Genomic DNA, 19730 nt, shown 5'->3' with positions numbered 1-19730 from the left:
ACTACTACCATCATATTAGCTGGATCATTAGGTTGTATCCTGTGTCCAGTGGATAAAAGCTTCTGCTGACTGAAAAAAAAGTGTAAATGTATTATACCATGACATAAGCGTCTATCCAGCTTTACTCACCTCTTATTGCAGAATTTTAACTAGGTTATTCGGGATTTAATCTCTAACCTCAATCTGACAAGTTGTTTCCCATCTGTTATGCGGCGGAGGGATAGAGGGTATTTATGATACTTGTAGTTGTTTTAAATTGAACGTTAAGTTTTAATAAAGATTGATTTAGATTATACAAGTACACAATGAATAATAATTCATAAAAAAGGACAAGTCATACCGTTATTGTCTTGACCTTGCACATCTATCTAATTTTTAAAAATTGTTTCGACCTCCGTTTCATTGCGCTGAGATCACGTGACCTGAGACCTCATTATAATTTTCTTTAAAGTATCAAAGCTAACTTGCCAAAAAAAAAAAAAGCAAGCTATTTATAAAAAAGAAAAATCTTCACTTGTTTGGGTTTCCGATATCTTGTTAGTTCCAACCTGTCACATGACCGGTGCATTTGCATACTCATTCATATTCATTAGTGTCTGCCAAAGATGGGTGTGTACACAGAATCAGAAGAATCAAAAGTAATACATCATTAACCATTTTTTTTTATAAAACTGGTGTTCTTACTTTAAGTACATAATGTGTAATACCTTGTTATGGTTTTGATAATAGTACTAGTATATAAGCTGTAAAATGAAGCCATAAAAAGGTCCATGTAAGAGTTTTATTATGCTGATGGACTCAAAAGGAAAGACAGTTGCGCCCAAGGTGTCTAACAAATAAACTGTCAGCTAAAAGTTCACAACCGTGAGAGGTCTGTTTGTGAAGGCGATATTTGTTTTGTCTATTCGGAAAATAATTTTACTGTAAAATTGCTTATAAGCATCAGAATGAGACTCGTAGAGAAGATTACGCTGTAAAGATGATTAATTTTCTATAACAGAATGTCACCAAGTGTTTTATACCACTTATTTATACCAAAGCAGTTTTTTAGTAATTACAACTTTTTTTTATTGTCATACTTTTTATCCGGTTATACAGTCATTAATTTTTAAACCTTTTTTGGTGTTATTGAACAGCAGTAAAACTTGTAACTTTGTATTTAGCTAATAACTAATAATTTATTAATTTTTGCCTTTTTGCCTCAGTCATTGCCTTTCTCCTCTTTCTTAAGGTGAATAAGATTTAAAAAATAATAATAATTTGTCATGTTCCTGAGAAATTACAAAGATCTTCATCTTCATCATCATATTTAAAATTACACAGGACCCTCTGCCTTGTTTCACCTGCTCACACGAAACGGTCATATTAAAACGATTCACAAGCACACAGTACCCAATATTTTTACTCGATGAAGTATTCACAGTCGACCACACATGGGCTTGGATCTCACAATGCTGGTTAGCATCTACAGCTGCTATATCTGCTGCATCAGGTGTCAGACCCCAGTCAAAGTAACAGTTCAGAAATGTTTTGGGTGTTGGTCTTCAGTCTTTAACTGCGGTAAACTCCAGTATGTTAAGTGATAGTTGAACTAAAACGACGTGTACTGTATGTAAGTTTTACTTATATATTTTTCTTTATGTTAACTTCATATGCACTATGTGGTCACCTGACCATCACACCCATTTGCCGGTTGACCATCCCATTACAGATTTATTCACCTGTTTTAATCAACCCTACTCCTCCAAGCCTATAAAGGCTTTCCACTAGATTTTGTGGCATGACTAAGGATTTGTGTTTACTCAACTACAAGAGCATTAGTGAGGTTGGGTGTAGATGTTGGATGAGGTGGACTGGGGGAGCAGTTGGTCTTCTAGTTCATGCTTAAGGTGACCTGCATAAAGTCTTCTGTAAGTGTCATATGGCTTTACACGTTCGAAATGTCATCACCAGTCCTGGTTTGACTTGAACGCTTCTAGTGTATATAAGGTATACACTTTGCGGTCTTCTGTGACACACTTTCTCCTTACGTGAACCTGCAGCAGAAGTAGACACATGCTCAGAGTAACCTAAAGCTCATAAACCTGTCAGTGCTGAACGTGTGCTGACCCGCGTCAGGCTGTGTGCTGAGATTAGCTGCATTGTGTAGAGGTTATCAGAAGTGTTGACACGGCTTTACAGCGAAGGCTGGGAGCACACTGTTTGTTGCCATGGCTGTTGTTTGCTGCGTGGCCTAATTATCACGCGGCGGCGAGCGCTCGGGCCTTCCGCGAACACTGAGTTGACAGTCATAACAAGCTGTTGGTGTTGGCATGAGGCTGAATGTTGAAATGAATGTGAATTTGGAAGGGTTTTTCATTTCTTTTCTTTTTGGTGAACTTCCACTTTTAGGCTTTGTGTATCTCTTAAGTGACAGTCCTACTTAGCATGTAATAACAGTGTTCACTCCGGCTTTCAGGTTTTAAAATAGCTGCAGAGCTGCATTAGATGCAGCCATTTGATGTCGCTGATTCATTTCACGTACCAAACCGAATCTATTAGATGCTAATGAATTTTTTTCGGGTTTTTTCATCAGGGTAAAAATATAAGTGTATACTTTTTGCATTCAAATGAGTTATTAGAATGTCTCTTTTTCTCTCTTTGTCTCTCTATGTATGGTTAACTATAGTATATACCATAATATACAGTATGCCATGGTATTACCATGGTACTTCGGACATTAGTACCATAAGACTTTATAAAGTGGCACTTCAGTGGGTTCCACATTGCTACTGTGGTGTGTACTCAATAAGTAATATGGTTTTCACTAAAGTACATTAGTACTAACCATAGTACCACTGTGGTACCAGCATTAGACCTTATAGAGTAACAGAGCAGGTACTATGGCACATCAGTGGGTACCAGCAGGTATTATGCAGATGCTGTGTCCCACTGTACGTTGGTGAATACCATGGTACTTATTGGGTACTCACCATAGAACCAATGATGTCCCATAGTACCTGCTCTGGTACTCTATATGGTCTTATGTTGGTACCACAGTACGATTTTGCTCGGCCTGATTGGTGTATGGCCTAGTTCACCTAATGGTGTATACATAAGTGGTGTATGACCTAGTAATCAAGGGAGTTTCAACGTAGACTGTGGTATTTAATTAATGCTACATACATACAATGGGACCATACTATAATAAATATTATAATTAGGGGATATAAACATGTATCACACATTTTTGACAGTATCCTGGTACATATTTCATGTACTATTAAATTTACATTTATGGCATTTGGACCGACTTAGATTTATTTAAATTACACATATGAGCAGGTGAGGGTTAAGGGCCTTGCTCAAGGGCCCAACAGTGGAAACTTGGTGGTGCTGGGGTTTGAACCTATGACCTTACCTTTCCAGTATCCCAAAACCGTAACCATTGGAGCAAAGTATGTTTAATGGTAGACCCATGTACCATATTTTGGTTCCTGTACCATATCAGCACATATGTACCATGTTACTGTCAAAAATACCATGGTACTATACAGTATACCACTGGGTTATCATGGTACTTATACTAAGGTAAAATTTCATATAAGTATCTCGCTTAATGTTAGCTACAAACCTCCTATTCACTGTTTTTAACCTTAGCTAGGTTGAGAGAGAAGCTAGGTACTGGTTCTGGTTGCATACTACCTGTATAAGAATTAGCCAAATGTTAGCTATCAAGCTAATGCTTACAGTAGGATTAATTTTAAGGTTTAACTTGCTGTGTTTAACTGCATACTCTAGTGTGAGGTATCTAGCTTATTAAAGAAAGACAAGCTGACAAATACTGTAGCTATAGCTGGAAGTGTGACATTAGCTGAACTAAATACTTAGCTTGCTAGCTGCATTACTGTGTTATGTTTGGGCAGATTATAGTGTAAAAAAAGGAAGTACTATTAAAATACTGTTGTGTAATGTGGGTGTGGGTGGGTGTGTGTGTAACATGCGAGATTAGGCTACATGTACGGTATATAATCATCACTCTTTAAGTTTATTTGGATTTAGTTGTTAAACCGTATAGCCAGAAACATGGGCAGAGATTCTGCTAGGCAATTGTACAGTGGATCAGGTTAGAAAACCTTGACATATAAGATCATTTCTGACAGTATGTTGAATTCTTGATCTCAGACCTTACTGTCCTTCCTAAATGTTGGGGAAAAAAGTTCCCGTTTTTGCTGCTTTTGCTTTTCACTGTAATGAATTTTGCAGCAGTAGGCCGATGTGCGTAGGTTTCGCACTGTCCTAAACCGGCTCGGCTGGTTCGAGTGCCATAAAGACCGTGCTGCGTTTTTGAGGGCACTAGCTCACATTTGCATGTCAGCTCAATTTTTTGTCATGGTGTGTGAAACACCCTGACACATAACACATAACATCGACCAAGTTGCTACATGTTGTGTAACACTGTTTGCTGCTTTCCTGATCAACTTACACACTGCACTACTACACAATGCAATCTGTCACATTTAAAGTTAATTTTTTTGAGCAACATTCAAAGGATAAATATTTTGGTAAATGCTATGTATGTCCTGCTTCACTGATCAGATTTATTCTATTAACATTATTTAAATTTGTAATAGATAAATAAATAAATAAATTTGGGTATTTGTTGGATTTACATTATAAAAAGTTGCATTCTTGTAATTTCCAATAATGACTAGTTTTTGACATTTTGATTAAGTTTATTAAATTTAATTGTCCCATAAAATACACAAATTGTTAAAAATAACTTAGTAGTATAATAATTATTTTGATAGTGATGAATAATTCATTATTGCTACTAATTTCCACCTCTGTAAATACATGTAAGAAAAAAAATAGTGTTGGTCCCAGGATCCAACCCTGAGAACCACAGTCCTATAGCAAAGTGCATTTGTCTTGCGTTCCCCATCTAACAATCGTTTTTGTTGTCTACGAATAGGCACAACAGTGTTTCTTTTACCTTTAAACTGGTAAAAATCTATGTAGTTTTCGTTTGAGGTGTGAATAACCACGCGATCAAATGCCGAAGGCCATCTAGCACTCCGCTCACCCACGCTCTCTCTTTCTGTTCGCCTGGGTACGGATCTGCTTAAATGTCACCCGCCTCACATTATAACCCTACTACAGTGTGTGCAAGCCTACTTACGACAGAAATGTGAGACAGTGCACTTTCCACCGAGGGATCTTGGCAAGGACGCGTGTCTCCATCTGCTCTCAGTAAACCAGGAGACGAAAAAAAAAAGGAAACGGGGGCCAAGAGCAAAAGCTTAGGTACCAAATGCTGTTCATGTTCATGACCAGTTGGACCGTAACACACGCTTACAGTTCCCCCTCAAACATGATTCATCCAATTCATTTGGATGGTAAAAAAAAAAAGTTCCACAAAATCTAAGTAATGCACTTTTCACTAAGCCACGAGATAACATGCACGCTTGGTACAAACTGTCAGGGCTTAATTCAAGAAATTGGGTTTACTAGAAATCCCCAAATTACATTGGTGTCAATCAAGCCTGACTGGAAGGTGGTGTGTAAAATGTAACATGAGCCACAAGTTTAATTTCAACACTTCTCCTTCAGGCAGTGTTTATTGCTGTATGTCTGGAATGAGCCAGTGTGTGTGTGAGAGAGAGATGATATTTAACTCTCTCTCTTTACACACACACACACACACACACACACACACACACACACTAGTCGCTTATGTTGCTAATTTATTTTTTTATTATTATTATTATTATTATTATTATTATTATTATTATTATTATTGTTGTTGTTGTTGGCTTGCTTTTGTTGCAGTTTCTGCTTTATTTCAAGATTGGAATGAGAAAGTCAATGGTCAAACACTGATGGTGTGGGCATGGCCTAATATTGATCAACAGTTAAAAATGTTCAGACTTCAACCTGTCCTCACTCTAGGCTCAAATTCTTGTTCTTGGCTGACCTGGTCTTCTGAGATGCTTTTCTGCTTACCGTGGTTGTACCATGGTTATTTGAGTTGCTGTAAACTTTCTGTCAGCTAAAACAGTCTTGCTATTCACCTCTGTTTTGTCTCAAGCAAAAATCAGGCTTTGGCATGGTAAGGGTGATGGATGGAAGCTAAGAGTGAGTGTAGAACGAGACAGATCCTCGTGAAATTATTTCAAGCATTTTTCACAAATATCGCGGGCAACAAACGCCAACAGAAATATATTTGGAAAGTGGTAATTTAGGATCTCTGACATGAATACTCCCCTGAAATATCTACACATTTCTGACCTTATGTAAAGCATCTCAATCTAGTCAGTGTTGTGAAAAATAAATATAAAAATATAAAAATAGCAGTATTCATGGGTTGCTAGCTAAATTAGAGTTTCAGACAAAGAACTGATTCATCATAACAGCCAAGATGAAAAAAACGTCCCCGAAAAATAATACCACGAACCACTAAAGTCGCTCAGCGTTGTCATGGCAACACTCTAATTTGCATGCTGTGTCACAGAGTCACAGGTCGACCTTTCAGACTGCAAGTGGCTTTCTATTTTCAGTTTTGGTTGTGCTTTTGCTTTTCAAATGACCGCTGATTTAAACACGCATGTATTGAACACTAATGATGTAATGATGATGAAATGCATATGTTTTCTAGTGAATAAAGGATTAAAATAGATTAATTATGGCTGCATGTCTGTTAGGACTGTTAGATTATACACATTGAATTAAATTTTAGAAGTTCTACTTGCATAGAGAGTAAATGTTATTCATTAATAACTGGTTGGAAACCTCGATGAAATGCTTTTACCTTACTGTCCGGTATATACTGAAAACCTGCCATTGCTTCTCTCTTGCTCTCTAATATCTGAGCATGCACCTCTCAGAAAGAGAGAAGATGGCCTTAAAACTCCCACTGTCCCCTTTAAATCCAGCTGCACTATGATTTTGTGTAATGAGCACTCAGCGATGGGGTTCACACGCCAAAAACATAACAACAATGGGATAATTGCAGTGGGCGTGCGATGCTGAGAAGACAGAACGGCATTGAGTTTAAAACAGCCTGCTGTGTCAAGCCACTGTGAAATCTATGATGTAATACAACCAGCCAACATGGCGAGATGGAGAGGGTCAAAATAAAGGCTTTATTTAGTCTCATGCTATAGCAGCTGGCCAGGCAGCTCTCCAGGAAAAGTCTGTAGAGAAATGATAACTTTTATACAGTTATAGAAATAAGAGGTGACTCTGTGAAGGGTTTCATTTATCACCTTCTTTATTTGGAATAGAGCATAGAGGACACGCCACATTTCTTGGGCCTAACAGGCATAGTGGCTAAACCACCATCGTTGTAACTGGCATTGTACACACAGCCTATTTACTGTTTCCTGGAACTAAAACATGGCTTGCTTATTTTTTTAATGTGACTGATAGGCACAGAGGTCACACCCAATTTTAACATGCCTTACGAGCACTTAGGCTACACCTTCTTTAAAGTGACTGACAGGCACAGAGGCTATGTCTTCTTTAACGTCACTGCCAGGCTCTGGAGCCTACACCTTCTTTAAAGTGCCCGACAGGTATTGAGGCTACACCATCTTTAAAGTGACCGACAGGCATTGAGGCTACACCTTCTTCAAAGTGACCGACAGTTACTGAGGCTACACCATCTTTCAAGTGAATGATAGGCACTGAGGCTACATCTTCTTTAAAGTGACTGACAGGCACTGAGGCTACACCTTCTTTAAAGTAACTGATAGGCACTGAGGCTACACCATCTTTAAAGTGACTGATAGGCACTAAGGCTACACCATCTTTAAAGTGACTGACAGGCACTGAGGCTACACCTTCTTCAAAGTGACCGACAGTCACTGAGGCTACACCATCTTTAAAGTGAATGATAGGCACTGAGGCTACATCTTCTTTAAAGTGACTGACAGGCACTGAGGCTACACCTTCTTTAAAGTAATTGATAGGCACTGAGGCTACACCATCTTTAAAGTAATTGATAGGCACTGAGGCTACACCATCTTTAAAGTGACTGATAGGCACTGAGGCTACACCATCTTTAAAGTGACTGACAGGCACTGAGGCTACACCATCTTTAAAGTGACTGATAGGCACTGAGGCTACACCTTCTTTAAAGTGACTGACAGGCACTGAGGCTACACCATCTTTAAAGTGACTGACAGGCACTGAGGCTACACCATCTTTAAAGTGACTGACAGGCACTGAGGCTACACCATCTTTAAAGTGACTGACAGGCACTGAGGCTACACCTTCTTTAAAGTGACTGATAGGCAATGAGGCTACACCATCTTTAAAGTGACTGATAGGCACTGAGGCTACACCATCTTTAAAGTGACTGATAGGCACTGAGGCTACACTTTCTTTAAAGTGACTGATAGGCACCGAGGCTTCATCTTCTTTAAAGTGACCGACGGGCACTGAGGCTACATCTTCCTTAATTCGACTGACAGGCACTGAGGCTACACCATCTTTAAAGTGACTGATAGGCACTGAGGCTACACCTTCTTTAAAGTGACTGACAGGCACTGAGGCTACACCATCTTTAAAGTGACTGACAAGCACTGAGGCTACACCTTCTTTAAAGTGACTGATAGGCAATGAGGCTACACCATCTTTAAAGTGACTGATAGGCACTGAGGCTACACTTTCTTTAAAGTGACTGATAGGCACTGAGGCTACACCATCTTTAAAGTGACTGATAGGCACAGAGGCTTCATCTTCTTTAAAGTGACCGACGGGCACTGAGGCTACATCTTCCTTAATTCGACTGACAGGCACTGAGGCTACACCATCTTTAAAGTGACCGACAGGCACTGAGGCTTCACCATCTTTAAAGTGACCGACACGCAGTGAGGCTACACCATCTTTTATGCTACTGACTTATATCGGCCACATTAATTTTAATGTGACTGGCAGGTATACAGTAGCATTCAATTCTTTTACATTTTGACCATAGGTTTACAGATGTAGCTGACACAGATGTCATTTCATCTTTAATGCAACTGACAATCACAGAGGCCATACCTTTTTTTACTGTTACTGAGAGAAACATAGGCCATATGTTTTTCTTTTTGTTTGTTTATTTTATTTTTTTCAGTTTTTTTTTCTTCCTGGAACTGACAGGCCGTATACTAGGAATAAAACCAGTTACCATTTTTGCTGTCTGCTTTGTTAACACAGATGCCTGAAGCAGACTGCAGAGAGACAGAATCGTTCCCACTCCTATATTTTTAGCATTGCCGCAGAGTGTGGGGGTGTCAATATTAAATACTGTCATTTTCAAAGGTTGAAAAGATTGTACATTTGTGTTGGCGCGTTTTTGTGAAACATGTTTGGCCTTGTCCCACTTCCTCATCTTGTGCCACTGGATTTAAAAGGAGGGTATTTTTCTTTTTTAATCAGGTGTTAGGCTGCCTTCAGAAGGAGATGTCCTTCTGGTCTTGAAGGTAAATGATAAGCAAGACTGGGTAGACATGCGTCCTCGGCACACTGTGTTAAACCAAGGCAAAAGTAAGGTATTAAATATTAATAACAGGTATTAGTGGTTTAATGGTAGGCATTAATGATTAATTGCCTAACCTTTTATCATTCATTATAATATTCTCATGGTATTGTATTTTAAAATATTATCTCATGTTGCTACATTCTAGTTCAACAGCTCGGATGAAAACAGAACTCGATAGCATCAACTCTCCGTGTCCCATATGTTTCATATACGTCTTTTATGATACTGTTATCTCAGGGTGTGGCAGCATGTACTGTACTGTCGCTCTCCCGACTCAGAGTAGCAGGGTCTCCAGGTGAATCCCGATATAGTTTGGTACTAGATGTGGGTTTGCGGGTTTCCTTTGGGGTTACCGGTTTCAGTCCTTTCAGTCTTGGGCCTTGTGGGCCTAATTTAGAGTTCCCAGGATAGGCTCCAGTTGTGCGATGACCCTGAGCAGGACTAAGTGTTTGCTGAACGCATGATGCATTTAAATTAAGAGTGTTTTACAGTAGGAATGATTTGCAAATCCAACCTTTTTAAGCACGGCTAGTGTCAATAATATGAAATATCCACACTGACCATGGAGAATATTGTTTAATATCACATTTACTATACATACATTGTTATCTGGACTGTGTGCTAGTGCGAACATAAGTACCGCTCGTATCTGTTTGCACCTGTTGGTTTAACAATTAACAGTTCTGTTGTAAATGGGACCCAACTTCAATACAAACCAGCTCATAAAATGTCGAAATTGCTCGACGGCTGTTCTTTTATAACACCTTTCGTTTCTTTCATGTCCTCCCACCTGTCCCGTCCTCTCACCGCTTTCTCTTTTCTTTTCTCTTGACAGTTGAAAGGTCAAAAGGCCAGCAGGTGTGGATCAGACGCACTTCCTCTCTAGGCGCCATCACCGTCCCGTACCTGACCGGCCAGTGGCCTCGTGACCCCTCAGTGCTCTACCCGTCGTGCATGAAAGACAAATCCACACAGGTAGGAACACTACACTAGAAGGTCATTAGCCTTTTGTTGAAGTTAGTAATCAAACAGCATGCGTCAAACATGTGTGTGTCTTGATGAGACGTAACGTTCGAGGATGTTCTGCGCTCAAACTGGTGCTTCAAACGCATTGGAAAGTGGCTGGTGGTGAGAGCATCATACGGTATGCTAGGTTGTAATAAATAAGATCTGAACGATCTAACTAGCAAACATCTTTGTTTATAGAACGTAGAAGCAGAATGTTTCTGGAAATGAAACATTTTCAAAGATTCCATATGACTAAAATTTCAGTCTAATTTCAATTAGCATTGACCACATGTTGAGTCATAGCGAGAATCATTACCGGTGCAAGTCGTGAATTTTAAGCTATTGGAAAGATTTAACTACTGAAATGACAAGAGTGGGCTGTTCACGTGGGATATCTCAGGGTCTAAATAAAAAGTGTTTGACAGAAAGGAAAGAATGATATGTACTTCTTGATAATTGTTTTTGTGCCAATAGTAAAGATTTCGATAAAATAAAAAAAAGTTGGTATTTGAATTTTAAAAGAGGAAGGATAATAAATATTGCAATTATGATTTAAAAGCAAGTAGTTATGATAAAAGAAATGGATAAAGCATCATACAGCCTTGTGAAAAACTAACTAAATAAATAAATAAGTGATTTATCTACACTACCAGTCAAAAAATTGGACTCAGTGCCTTCTAAATCCATCTCCTTTAAACAGTTGATATCGATATTGAGATGTATCTGCTACTCCTGTTCTATAAATCCTCCATAACGGCTCTAATCTAAGATCCTGTTGTTACATTATTTGGTGATTTCCGAGGCTGGTGACTCTAAATGAACTTCTCCTCTGCAGCAGAGGTAGGTTTTGGTCTTGCTTTCCTGACATGAGAGCCAGTTTCATCATGATGCTTGATGGGTTTTGCAAACGCGCTTAACACAATACTGTTACTTGTTGTTACTTATTTCACTAATTCCGTATTGTGTTACTTTATAGTTTTGAGAAAAATCTAGTATTGTTCTAGAATGTCCAAAAAATTTTGGTTTGTGTTTTATCTTCATGTTGTCAAAAGGAAAATAAAATGGAAATGATGTAAAAGTCTTTGGTCAGACTTTTAGCCTGTGTGTGTCAGTTTCTACTGATTCTACGATTCATTGTGGTTTAAAAATCAGCCGCGTTCGTGTGGACCGTACTCTTTAGGCATGTCAACTTTATTTGAACTCCCTTAAATGTGACCCATTATTAAGGCTAATATCAAATCAGTGGCTTCGGCTTTAACCACATAATATCTGATCACGCTGATTTGACCTCTGTGTTTAGCCTTTGATCTAGATGTGTCATTGGAGTGTCTCTATCTGTACATGCGTTACAGAAGTAGAGAGGCAGTCCAGACATCCTACATCCTACAGTGTCGCACTTGATGATGATCTGGGCGTGGTCGTCCCAACCTGACACCCTTCATCTATTGCATTCAAATAGCCGAGTGTTCATGAGAGGACAGTCGGGTTGGGATTTAAATATCAAATTTATGCTTTCGATTCATGTCGGGAATGACACTTTTTTAAATATTTTGACAGCTGCACAGGTAACAGATGTAACATAATACTGTACTGTAGGTCCCGCTATGACTGCTGACATACTGTGTTAGAAACTCCAATGTGGCTTCCCCCCGGAAACGTGCTTCAAGATCACCTGCTGCCAGGTGCGTCCCTGAGATACAAATCAAGGCAATCTAACACCCCCACCTGCCACTTGACGCCTCTGCTTCAGGGTGAGATTTAGCACCTGCTGGAGCCGGGCTGATCCTGCGTACGATGACCTTCCGACCTCCTGGCTGGCGCCTTCCTCTAACAGACAAAGCTCTGATTATGGGACTCAGTGTGTGTGTGTGTTTGTGTGTGTGTGTGTGTGTCTTGCACTTCTTGTTAAAACTACCCTCATTATTCCATGCTCTGCCTTATTTGCATTATATTGCTGTCGTTTAACAGCTTCGATGTCGTTTAGTCCTGCGCCCTTCGTGTTACAGCCCAAATTAGGAACACAATTAGATCAAAAATCTGATCAGTGACCAATCAAATTACCATGATCGCCTCGGCATGATTAGCGAGTAAGTGATAAGTAAGGGTTTGACCTATGTTTAGAGGATTTCATTAGATGACTCATTCCGCACGCGCCGTCAAGGCAAGACGTCACAAACCACATCCTCACGTCTTGATCTGTTGAACCTGATCTGGGTTCTTCTTTCTTTATCGTTTAAGAAAAAAGGCATATGAAAATATTCCTGCTGTTGTTGTTGTTCTAACTCTCCAACCAGTCGTAACATGGTGCATAACTATTCATTAACCTTATGCTAAAAAAAAAATAATGTATCCGGTCGAATTGCAGTTTCATCTATAAGCGTGCTGAAACATCGACTGAACGATTCAGATCGTCAGTGTTCATGTCAGTTCAGCTTTTGGGATTGAAAACATACTGCACCTGCAGATATTAAGATGTGACCCATGCCACTCTGCTCTGCCCATGCTGGCACTTTGGATCTGTTTACACAACACCCACACCCCTCGCCTTCACGGTAATATACCCGTATATCCCCATATTTATATAAATATTTATTATATATGCTATCAATTTCCCTGCAACTACCACACATCCACCCACACATACAGCACAGTCTTTTTACTTTTTTTATCCCAGGGGTCACGACATCGGATCATTCGATCTGGCACAGGTTTGTTTTCTCCTTCCTGCCGTAACCCCCCCACTTTTCTAACCAGGCTTGGGTTAAAGGTGGTAAGGGTTAAGGGTCACACCCAAGGACCGAACAGTGGTGACCTGGAGATGGCAGGGTTCGAACCCCGACCGCTCCGTTCAGTAACCCAGAGCTTTTTGCTTTATTCTAAATGCTGTTTGCTGCAACCTAGAATTTATTTAATACTTATGTATTTGTCCATTTTATTTTGTTTTGTTTTTTTGCAAGTTCTATTTTTAAATCACAGACAGTCATAAAAAACATTTTCATCCACTTCCTACCGCATATGTGCGTCACGGCAATCACATTTAAATTCCATTTGAATTTGGACTTGTGCAAACAGGACAGCATTGTTTTTTTACCCGACAAAATGAACAATCTGTGGGAGAAAACAAAACGCTGATTTTCTCCTGAACGATCAGTCAGTTCAGGTGTCGTCGTCCAATCTGCGCATGTCTCGCCGTGTCTCGCCACGTCTGATTTCAGCACAACACAAGTTTCTGGAACGTGCCTTATATGAAAAAAAAAAAACTCTAAAGCTCAAAATTCTCTCATCTAATTCCTGTATTAAAAGATAAAGGTTTTAAATATTAAATAACACTCATCCCACAATCCAGCCTGAAAAGTAGTATACCGTTGTTGGTTTTTGGTTGTTGTTGGTTTTTTTTAGCCTTTACACCCTTTGATTTAAACCAGGCACTCTCTTTTTATTTATAGTGTTGTTTTAGGGCACCCGGTTCCACTTGATCACCCAGCTCATAAAGCCGGTAGAGGAGTCACTCGCTGTGCGCTCACATGATCTCACATGCATCCTGTTTTCACTGCTGCACACACAAACCAAAGCCACACAGGATCTCTGCTCTCTCTCTCACACACACACACACACACACACACACACACCACACTGACACACTCCTACAAAGCTGCAAATCTACCCAGCATGCAAATCGACCCTGTTTTGCTGCTTTTTCGGTATGAATATTTGTAAGGATGTGCTCTGAGCAAGGTTTAAACAAAGAGCACGAGTCTGAACTTTAAGCATGAGGTCAGACAGAAGCGTTAGCTTGATAAGGGGTGGACGAATCATTAATTTCTTTGATAGCTCACCAGGAAGTGTTTTAGCTGGAAATCGAATTGTCATCAAGATGCACGAAAAAAAGGTGCATTAATACAAACTATAGGATTTAAGAATAAACCCAGACTATAGGCCATAGGTCACCATTTTGGGTATAAACTGGCATTTGGTTTTTGTGATATTTAAATCTAGCCAAGATGCTTATTTTTTTGTTTCAGTTGTATTGTTCTAGCAGTGGCCAAAAGTATTAAGACAACATATGCCATGCATTATGGTTGCACAAAACAGGTGATGTCACCTATCTGGCTAAAAAGTTGTGCAAGTGTCAGTGGTATTCAGCTACTAGGTCCATGACCTGGGTCATCTCCAGACTTAAATCCAATAGGAAAGTGTGGGACAAAGGGGAGGAAGGCAGTAACAGTCAAGAAATCTTCTTCTGTACATGATCTTCAGGATGCAAGCTAACAGGAATGGATTGATCGAGCCTGTCCTTTCTTTTTGACTCCACTCCCAGCCGGACCCAGCAGGTTTTGCAGAACAAATCACTTCATACTAAATATCAATTGTCGTATAGCCAATATAAGCAATGCATGAAATCTAAAAACATTCTTATTATCTTAATTGTCATTATTAAAAAAAAAAAAAAACATCATTAAAACACTGAATTTCACTTCTATCTCAATACGTTTGGCCAGCACTCTACTGTATAATGTCTATAGGCAGTACAATTTTCAGCCGTATATGATTGTTCGTCTCGTCTTAGCAAAATTCTCAGTGCATATGAGTAATGCATATCTCACACCTCTGCACAGATATGCTGATTTTCATATTTCCTGGAAGTGCCTTTGAACTGGGTGAGGTATAGATCACACATGTAGGCTGGAAAATAAATGTACAAGAATAAGGTGTCTCAGATTTACATGTGTTATTCGTTGGCATAAATAAACCTACCTGCTGAAGGTGAAAAGGTTAGTTGTGCTGCATTATGCATTTAATATTAAACTGTATGAAAAAAAATACACACATATATATATATATATATATAGCTTCAAATTTACATTATGCGTTTTTAAGTTTAAATATAAAATTAGTAGCTACCGTAAAGCATGAGAAAGTTCCACTTCTTTTAGCTTCCTATTAACGTACCACTGAGGGAAAATTAGCAATATTGTGGATGTGCTACCACAACTATAAACATAGTGCTACTGTTAGTTATTGATGATTTTTTTTATAACACATTACAAAGTACTTTATTCATCTTATACCACTGCAATTTCCAAACGGTTTTGAGTGAATAAAGAAAAAACTGATCATACGTTTATGACACTTATAGTGACATTAAATGTGGTGGAGAGTCCATGAAACAAACTGGGAAATTAACCAACACCTTTTGACCAATCTAGAATTCCTTGCGTGATTGAGCACAAAATGGTGAAATGACCAGAATGTTCTAGCTTTTACAATTAATATAAGGATAAGATAAAATGTCTAATAAATATGATGTCATTATTCATTTAAGTGCATTCATCTTTTTATTATTTATAGCAAAATAAATCTATAATTTTTTTAAGGTGGGACTAATTATTGTGGACAAAACACACAATTATAACTGAATAAAATACATTTTAAATAAGTTGAAATTAATTAATTTTATTCTACTACTACCACCACCACCAGTAGTACTACTAATGCTACTACCAACATTATTAATGCTGCTGCTACTTCTACTACTTTCGCTATAACTGCTACTTATTTTTACTACTATTACTGCTACTGCTTCAAATAATAATAATAATAATAATAATAATAATAGTAAATACAATGGTCACAATTGGCCTGCATGGTCCATACTTGGACTCCAGAGGTTCCTAGATGGAATAATAATAATAATAATAATAATAATAATAGTAATAATAAATGGAAGGGTGCTTTCTTAGTGCTTTCTAAAATGAATTTAATTTTTTAAAAACTAATTACCTAAACAAAGTTAAGTAAATTAAACAAATTTCCCAAAATGCCAATTACTTGATAAATATACAGTAAATAAAAATAAAAATACACAAAGGTAGTTTCAGGTTAAAAACTCAATGACTTACATATATTAATGTAGCCTAATTAAAATGTGTTTTAAGGTACATGTAAGCTGACAATTTAATAGTAATATAATATTAATAGGTATAAAAGAGATATGGTAAATAAAAGGTCTGCCAAATAATTGGAAACATTTTTAAATAGTTTATTAATGTTTCTTTTTTATGTTTAAACATGCAACTAAACGGAGCAGTAAATCCAGTCTGAGGCAATCCCTTGCACTTAATAGGGACAGAAAAGGAATGAAGCGTGCATATTAGCAGTAAAATTTGGTACATGTGCACCAGCTCTTCTTGGCTTAAGCCTTTTCTTTCTGTTCTGGGTCTGTCTTTAATCCCGGAGCTGTGAGAGCTGTGGTGTGGCTTTACTGTGCTGGGAAACACACACCCGGGCAGGTGGTGAAAGGACTTGGCTGCGGTTCGAGCTCTCTTGGCTCCTTTTTAATAGAAAGTCGACGAGATTGCCTTCAAAGCCGTTCCGAGTTTCCTCGTCTCTAAAGCCGATCTTTCTGTCCATCTATAAAAGGCTTGTCTTTGAAACGTGACTTCCATCTTCTAGATGAATGGAGTCTTCTGAGAGACCTGCTACAGCTGCGAGCGCTCCAAATATGGCTCAGCTTTGGCCTACTGACTTTTTTTTATTTTTTTATTCTTTCTTCAATATATTTTACTGCACCAGCCAGAATCGTAGCGATACACACTGGAAGGCTGGTAAAACACACCTGATAGGTCAGCTGCTGATGATTCAGAAGAAAACAAAAAAAGCTTTGTCCTTTTTCCCCTCCTGCCTAAGGAGGGCAGTGCATACGTCATCCATGAGAGATGGCTGCTTCTTTTTATAGCCGTCTGCTTCGTTGTTATAACTTATTAATCACTCGGGGGCCAAGACGTCGCTATTTCTAATCTGCTATTCCAGCGCATTTCGGCTCCAAGTTTGTAATGTGCATTGGTGAGGTTTTAGATTCACGCTAGCCGCTGTGAGCTGGATGAAATATTAGAAATCACCCATGTGATTTGTGATGGGTTTTCCCTGCAGCCTCTGGGGCATCTTGCTTGCACAGCTGCAGGAGTGCGTCTGTCCAAAACATCCTGTTTCTCTAGAAGTATTTTGCACTTCACTTAACTTTTATTACATTGACACAAAAATTACTCAACTTTCGACCCGATTTGTCTACTTCCCTTCACATATTTGAATGAGGTCTACTTGTACAGTATGCAATCAAAACGTCATGTGATCTCAGTATTACCACATCTGTTTGTGGTGAACGTTGATGAAGGAGCTAAGGAGGAACACAGTTTGTTCAAAACAAGTCCAAGTTGTGTGAAAGTATCAGACGGTAATAAAATTAAAACACCCCATATGGCACAATCGTGGTTCTGTGTTAAAAAGAGGTCCTCCAGTAATATTCAGCAACCCCATAACAAGAGAAGCAACCAAGAAACTAAGAATAATACTCTGTGATGCTCCCACCACCATGCTTCACTGGGGAAACGGTGTTGTCATTGTTAGATTTCTACAATACACACATGAGGGTAATAAAGAGCTAGCTTTAAGTTTAATTCACACTGTAATTATTATTGAATTTTAGAAGAATTCACAAAAAAACTAGATGATTATATTAATTAATCTTTTGTTTATTATTTATGTATTAGCGTTGGTTTAAAGCTGCATTTCGCTTCACACTTTGATGAGTTTGCCTTCCTTTTTTAGCTTACAGAATTTTATAAATATTAAAACTCTAAAAAGCAGTCTTCGGGACTCACGTCTACCAGAGTGCATGTAAACAACGCTCGCATTTGTATCCTTTAGTCGCAAACCGATTTATTCAGTTTTAATTTTTTTCCATTAGTTGCTCTGGAAAACAAACATGTTTAAGTGCAACACTAAATGTTGTTCATTTTTCGGCTGCTCCTGACATGGGCTCCATCCGATCCTCCCACAACATGGCACGGGTTTTACATCAAATGCCATTTTTGACGCGACCCTCCCATTTTATAGGACTCGGGCCCAGGACTGTGTCCAGTGTTTGGCTGGGGTTTGGATATTGGGTGGGAACTGAACCCAGGTTTTTCACATGGCAGGCGAGAAACCTACCCCTGGGCCACCGATGCCCGTATGCAAAACACTGAATGCTGAAGCTATACTGTAAATGCATTGCCATAGTCATACAGTGCTATGAAAAAGTATTTGCCCCCAGTCCTGTTTCCCGAAGTAAAATACGAAATAAATTTTTTCGGACCGGCTTAGTCAGAATCCGGACTTAAATTCGCTGGAGATCTTTAAACAGGCTGTTCATGCTCAGAAACCCTCTAATGTGGCCGAATTAAAACAATTCTGCAAAGAAGAGCGGTCCAAAATTCCTCCACAGAGATGTTAAAGATTCATTGCTCGTTATCACAAGGACTTGATTGCAGTTGTTGCATCCTTTAAGTGCGACGAATTTGCAACAAAAACCAAGTACTTTTTTACAGCATTATGAACTGTGCTGCCTGTGTGCTGTGTCAGACTCCTAGATGCTGGAGTGAAGACTCGCCCGAGAGGAAGCTGAGGAACACCCACCAGCGCTCGGCGTCCTGGGGCTGCGCCGACCAGCTTAAAGAGGTACGGTAACACGAACACATACACACAGACACACACTCGAGGGAAAGAAAAAAAACAAAAAAACAGGCCTGTTTACACACCGCTACTCTGTGGTCACTGTCCCCGCTACTTCTCAGGGAGCTATCTCGGTCACAAAAATGCTGAGTTAGCACTTTATCACAGCGTAATAATCAGACGAGTATGACGGCTGCGTGACAGAGAGAGAGAGAGAGGAGGTCAGATATGAGAGCCCTTTACCCCGCTCCACACAGGCCTGCAGCACTGCTGCGTAGAACTTCCTCTGCGGCTTCTAGGCTTCCTGCTCCGCTAGCGCTCTGTGAGCAGCAGCGTTAGCCACATCGGTGGCAGCTTCATCTGGGCTTCTCCACCCTCGTGTGTGAAGTTAGATAAACCAGTCTGCTCATGCAACAAGCCACTTCCTGCTTGAGTATGGCCATGCAGTTTTCCTCCAAAATCCCCCAATAAATATCACCGGTACGCACTGAAGAGCTAAGCAGTGTGTGTATGTGTGTGTGTCTGTGTGTGCACATGTAATGTGAAATGACTGTGTACATGCGAACATATAAATATCTATCTATCTATGTGTGTGTGTTTGTCTATATTATGGTCCATGTTTGACCATATTGTGTGTTTGTGTTTGTGTGTGCAGTAACACAACATGGATATGTACATATGTTTGTGTGCATGTATGCACACGTGTGACACATAGGAATGT

At 39.2% G+C, this 19730-nt stretch overlaps 1 protein-coding gene across 1 annotated transcript in view; it reads left to right on the top strand.

Annotated features, from left to right (window-relative positions):
- glcci1a (glucocorticoid induced 1a) overlaps positions 1-19730 on the top strand; it is a 43654-nt gene that overhangs the window by 8942 nt on the left and 14982 nt on the right. The window contains exons 3-4 of the mRNA XM_053489977.1: positions 10347-10486; positions 18920-19015. Of these exons, the coding sequence (XP_053345952.1) occupies positions 10347-10486; positions 18920-19015 (236 nt within the window). The remainder of the gene's footprint in view (positions 1-10346; positions 10487-18919; positions 19016-19730) is intronic.

Source organism: Clarias gariepinus, chromosome 28, assembly GCF_024256425.1.
Source record: "Clarias gariepinus isolate MV-2021 ecotype Netherlands chromosome 28, CGAR_prim_01v2, whole genome shotgun sequence".
Lineage (NCBI taxonomy): Eukaryota > Metazoa > Chordata > Actinopteri > Siluriformes > Clariidae > Clarias > Clarias gariepinus.
Note: the sequence above shows the minus strand (reverse complement) of the source record. Positions and strands in the feature narration are given on the sequence as shown.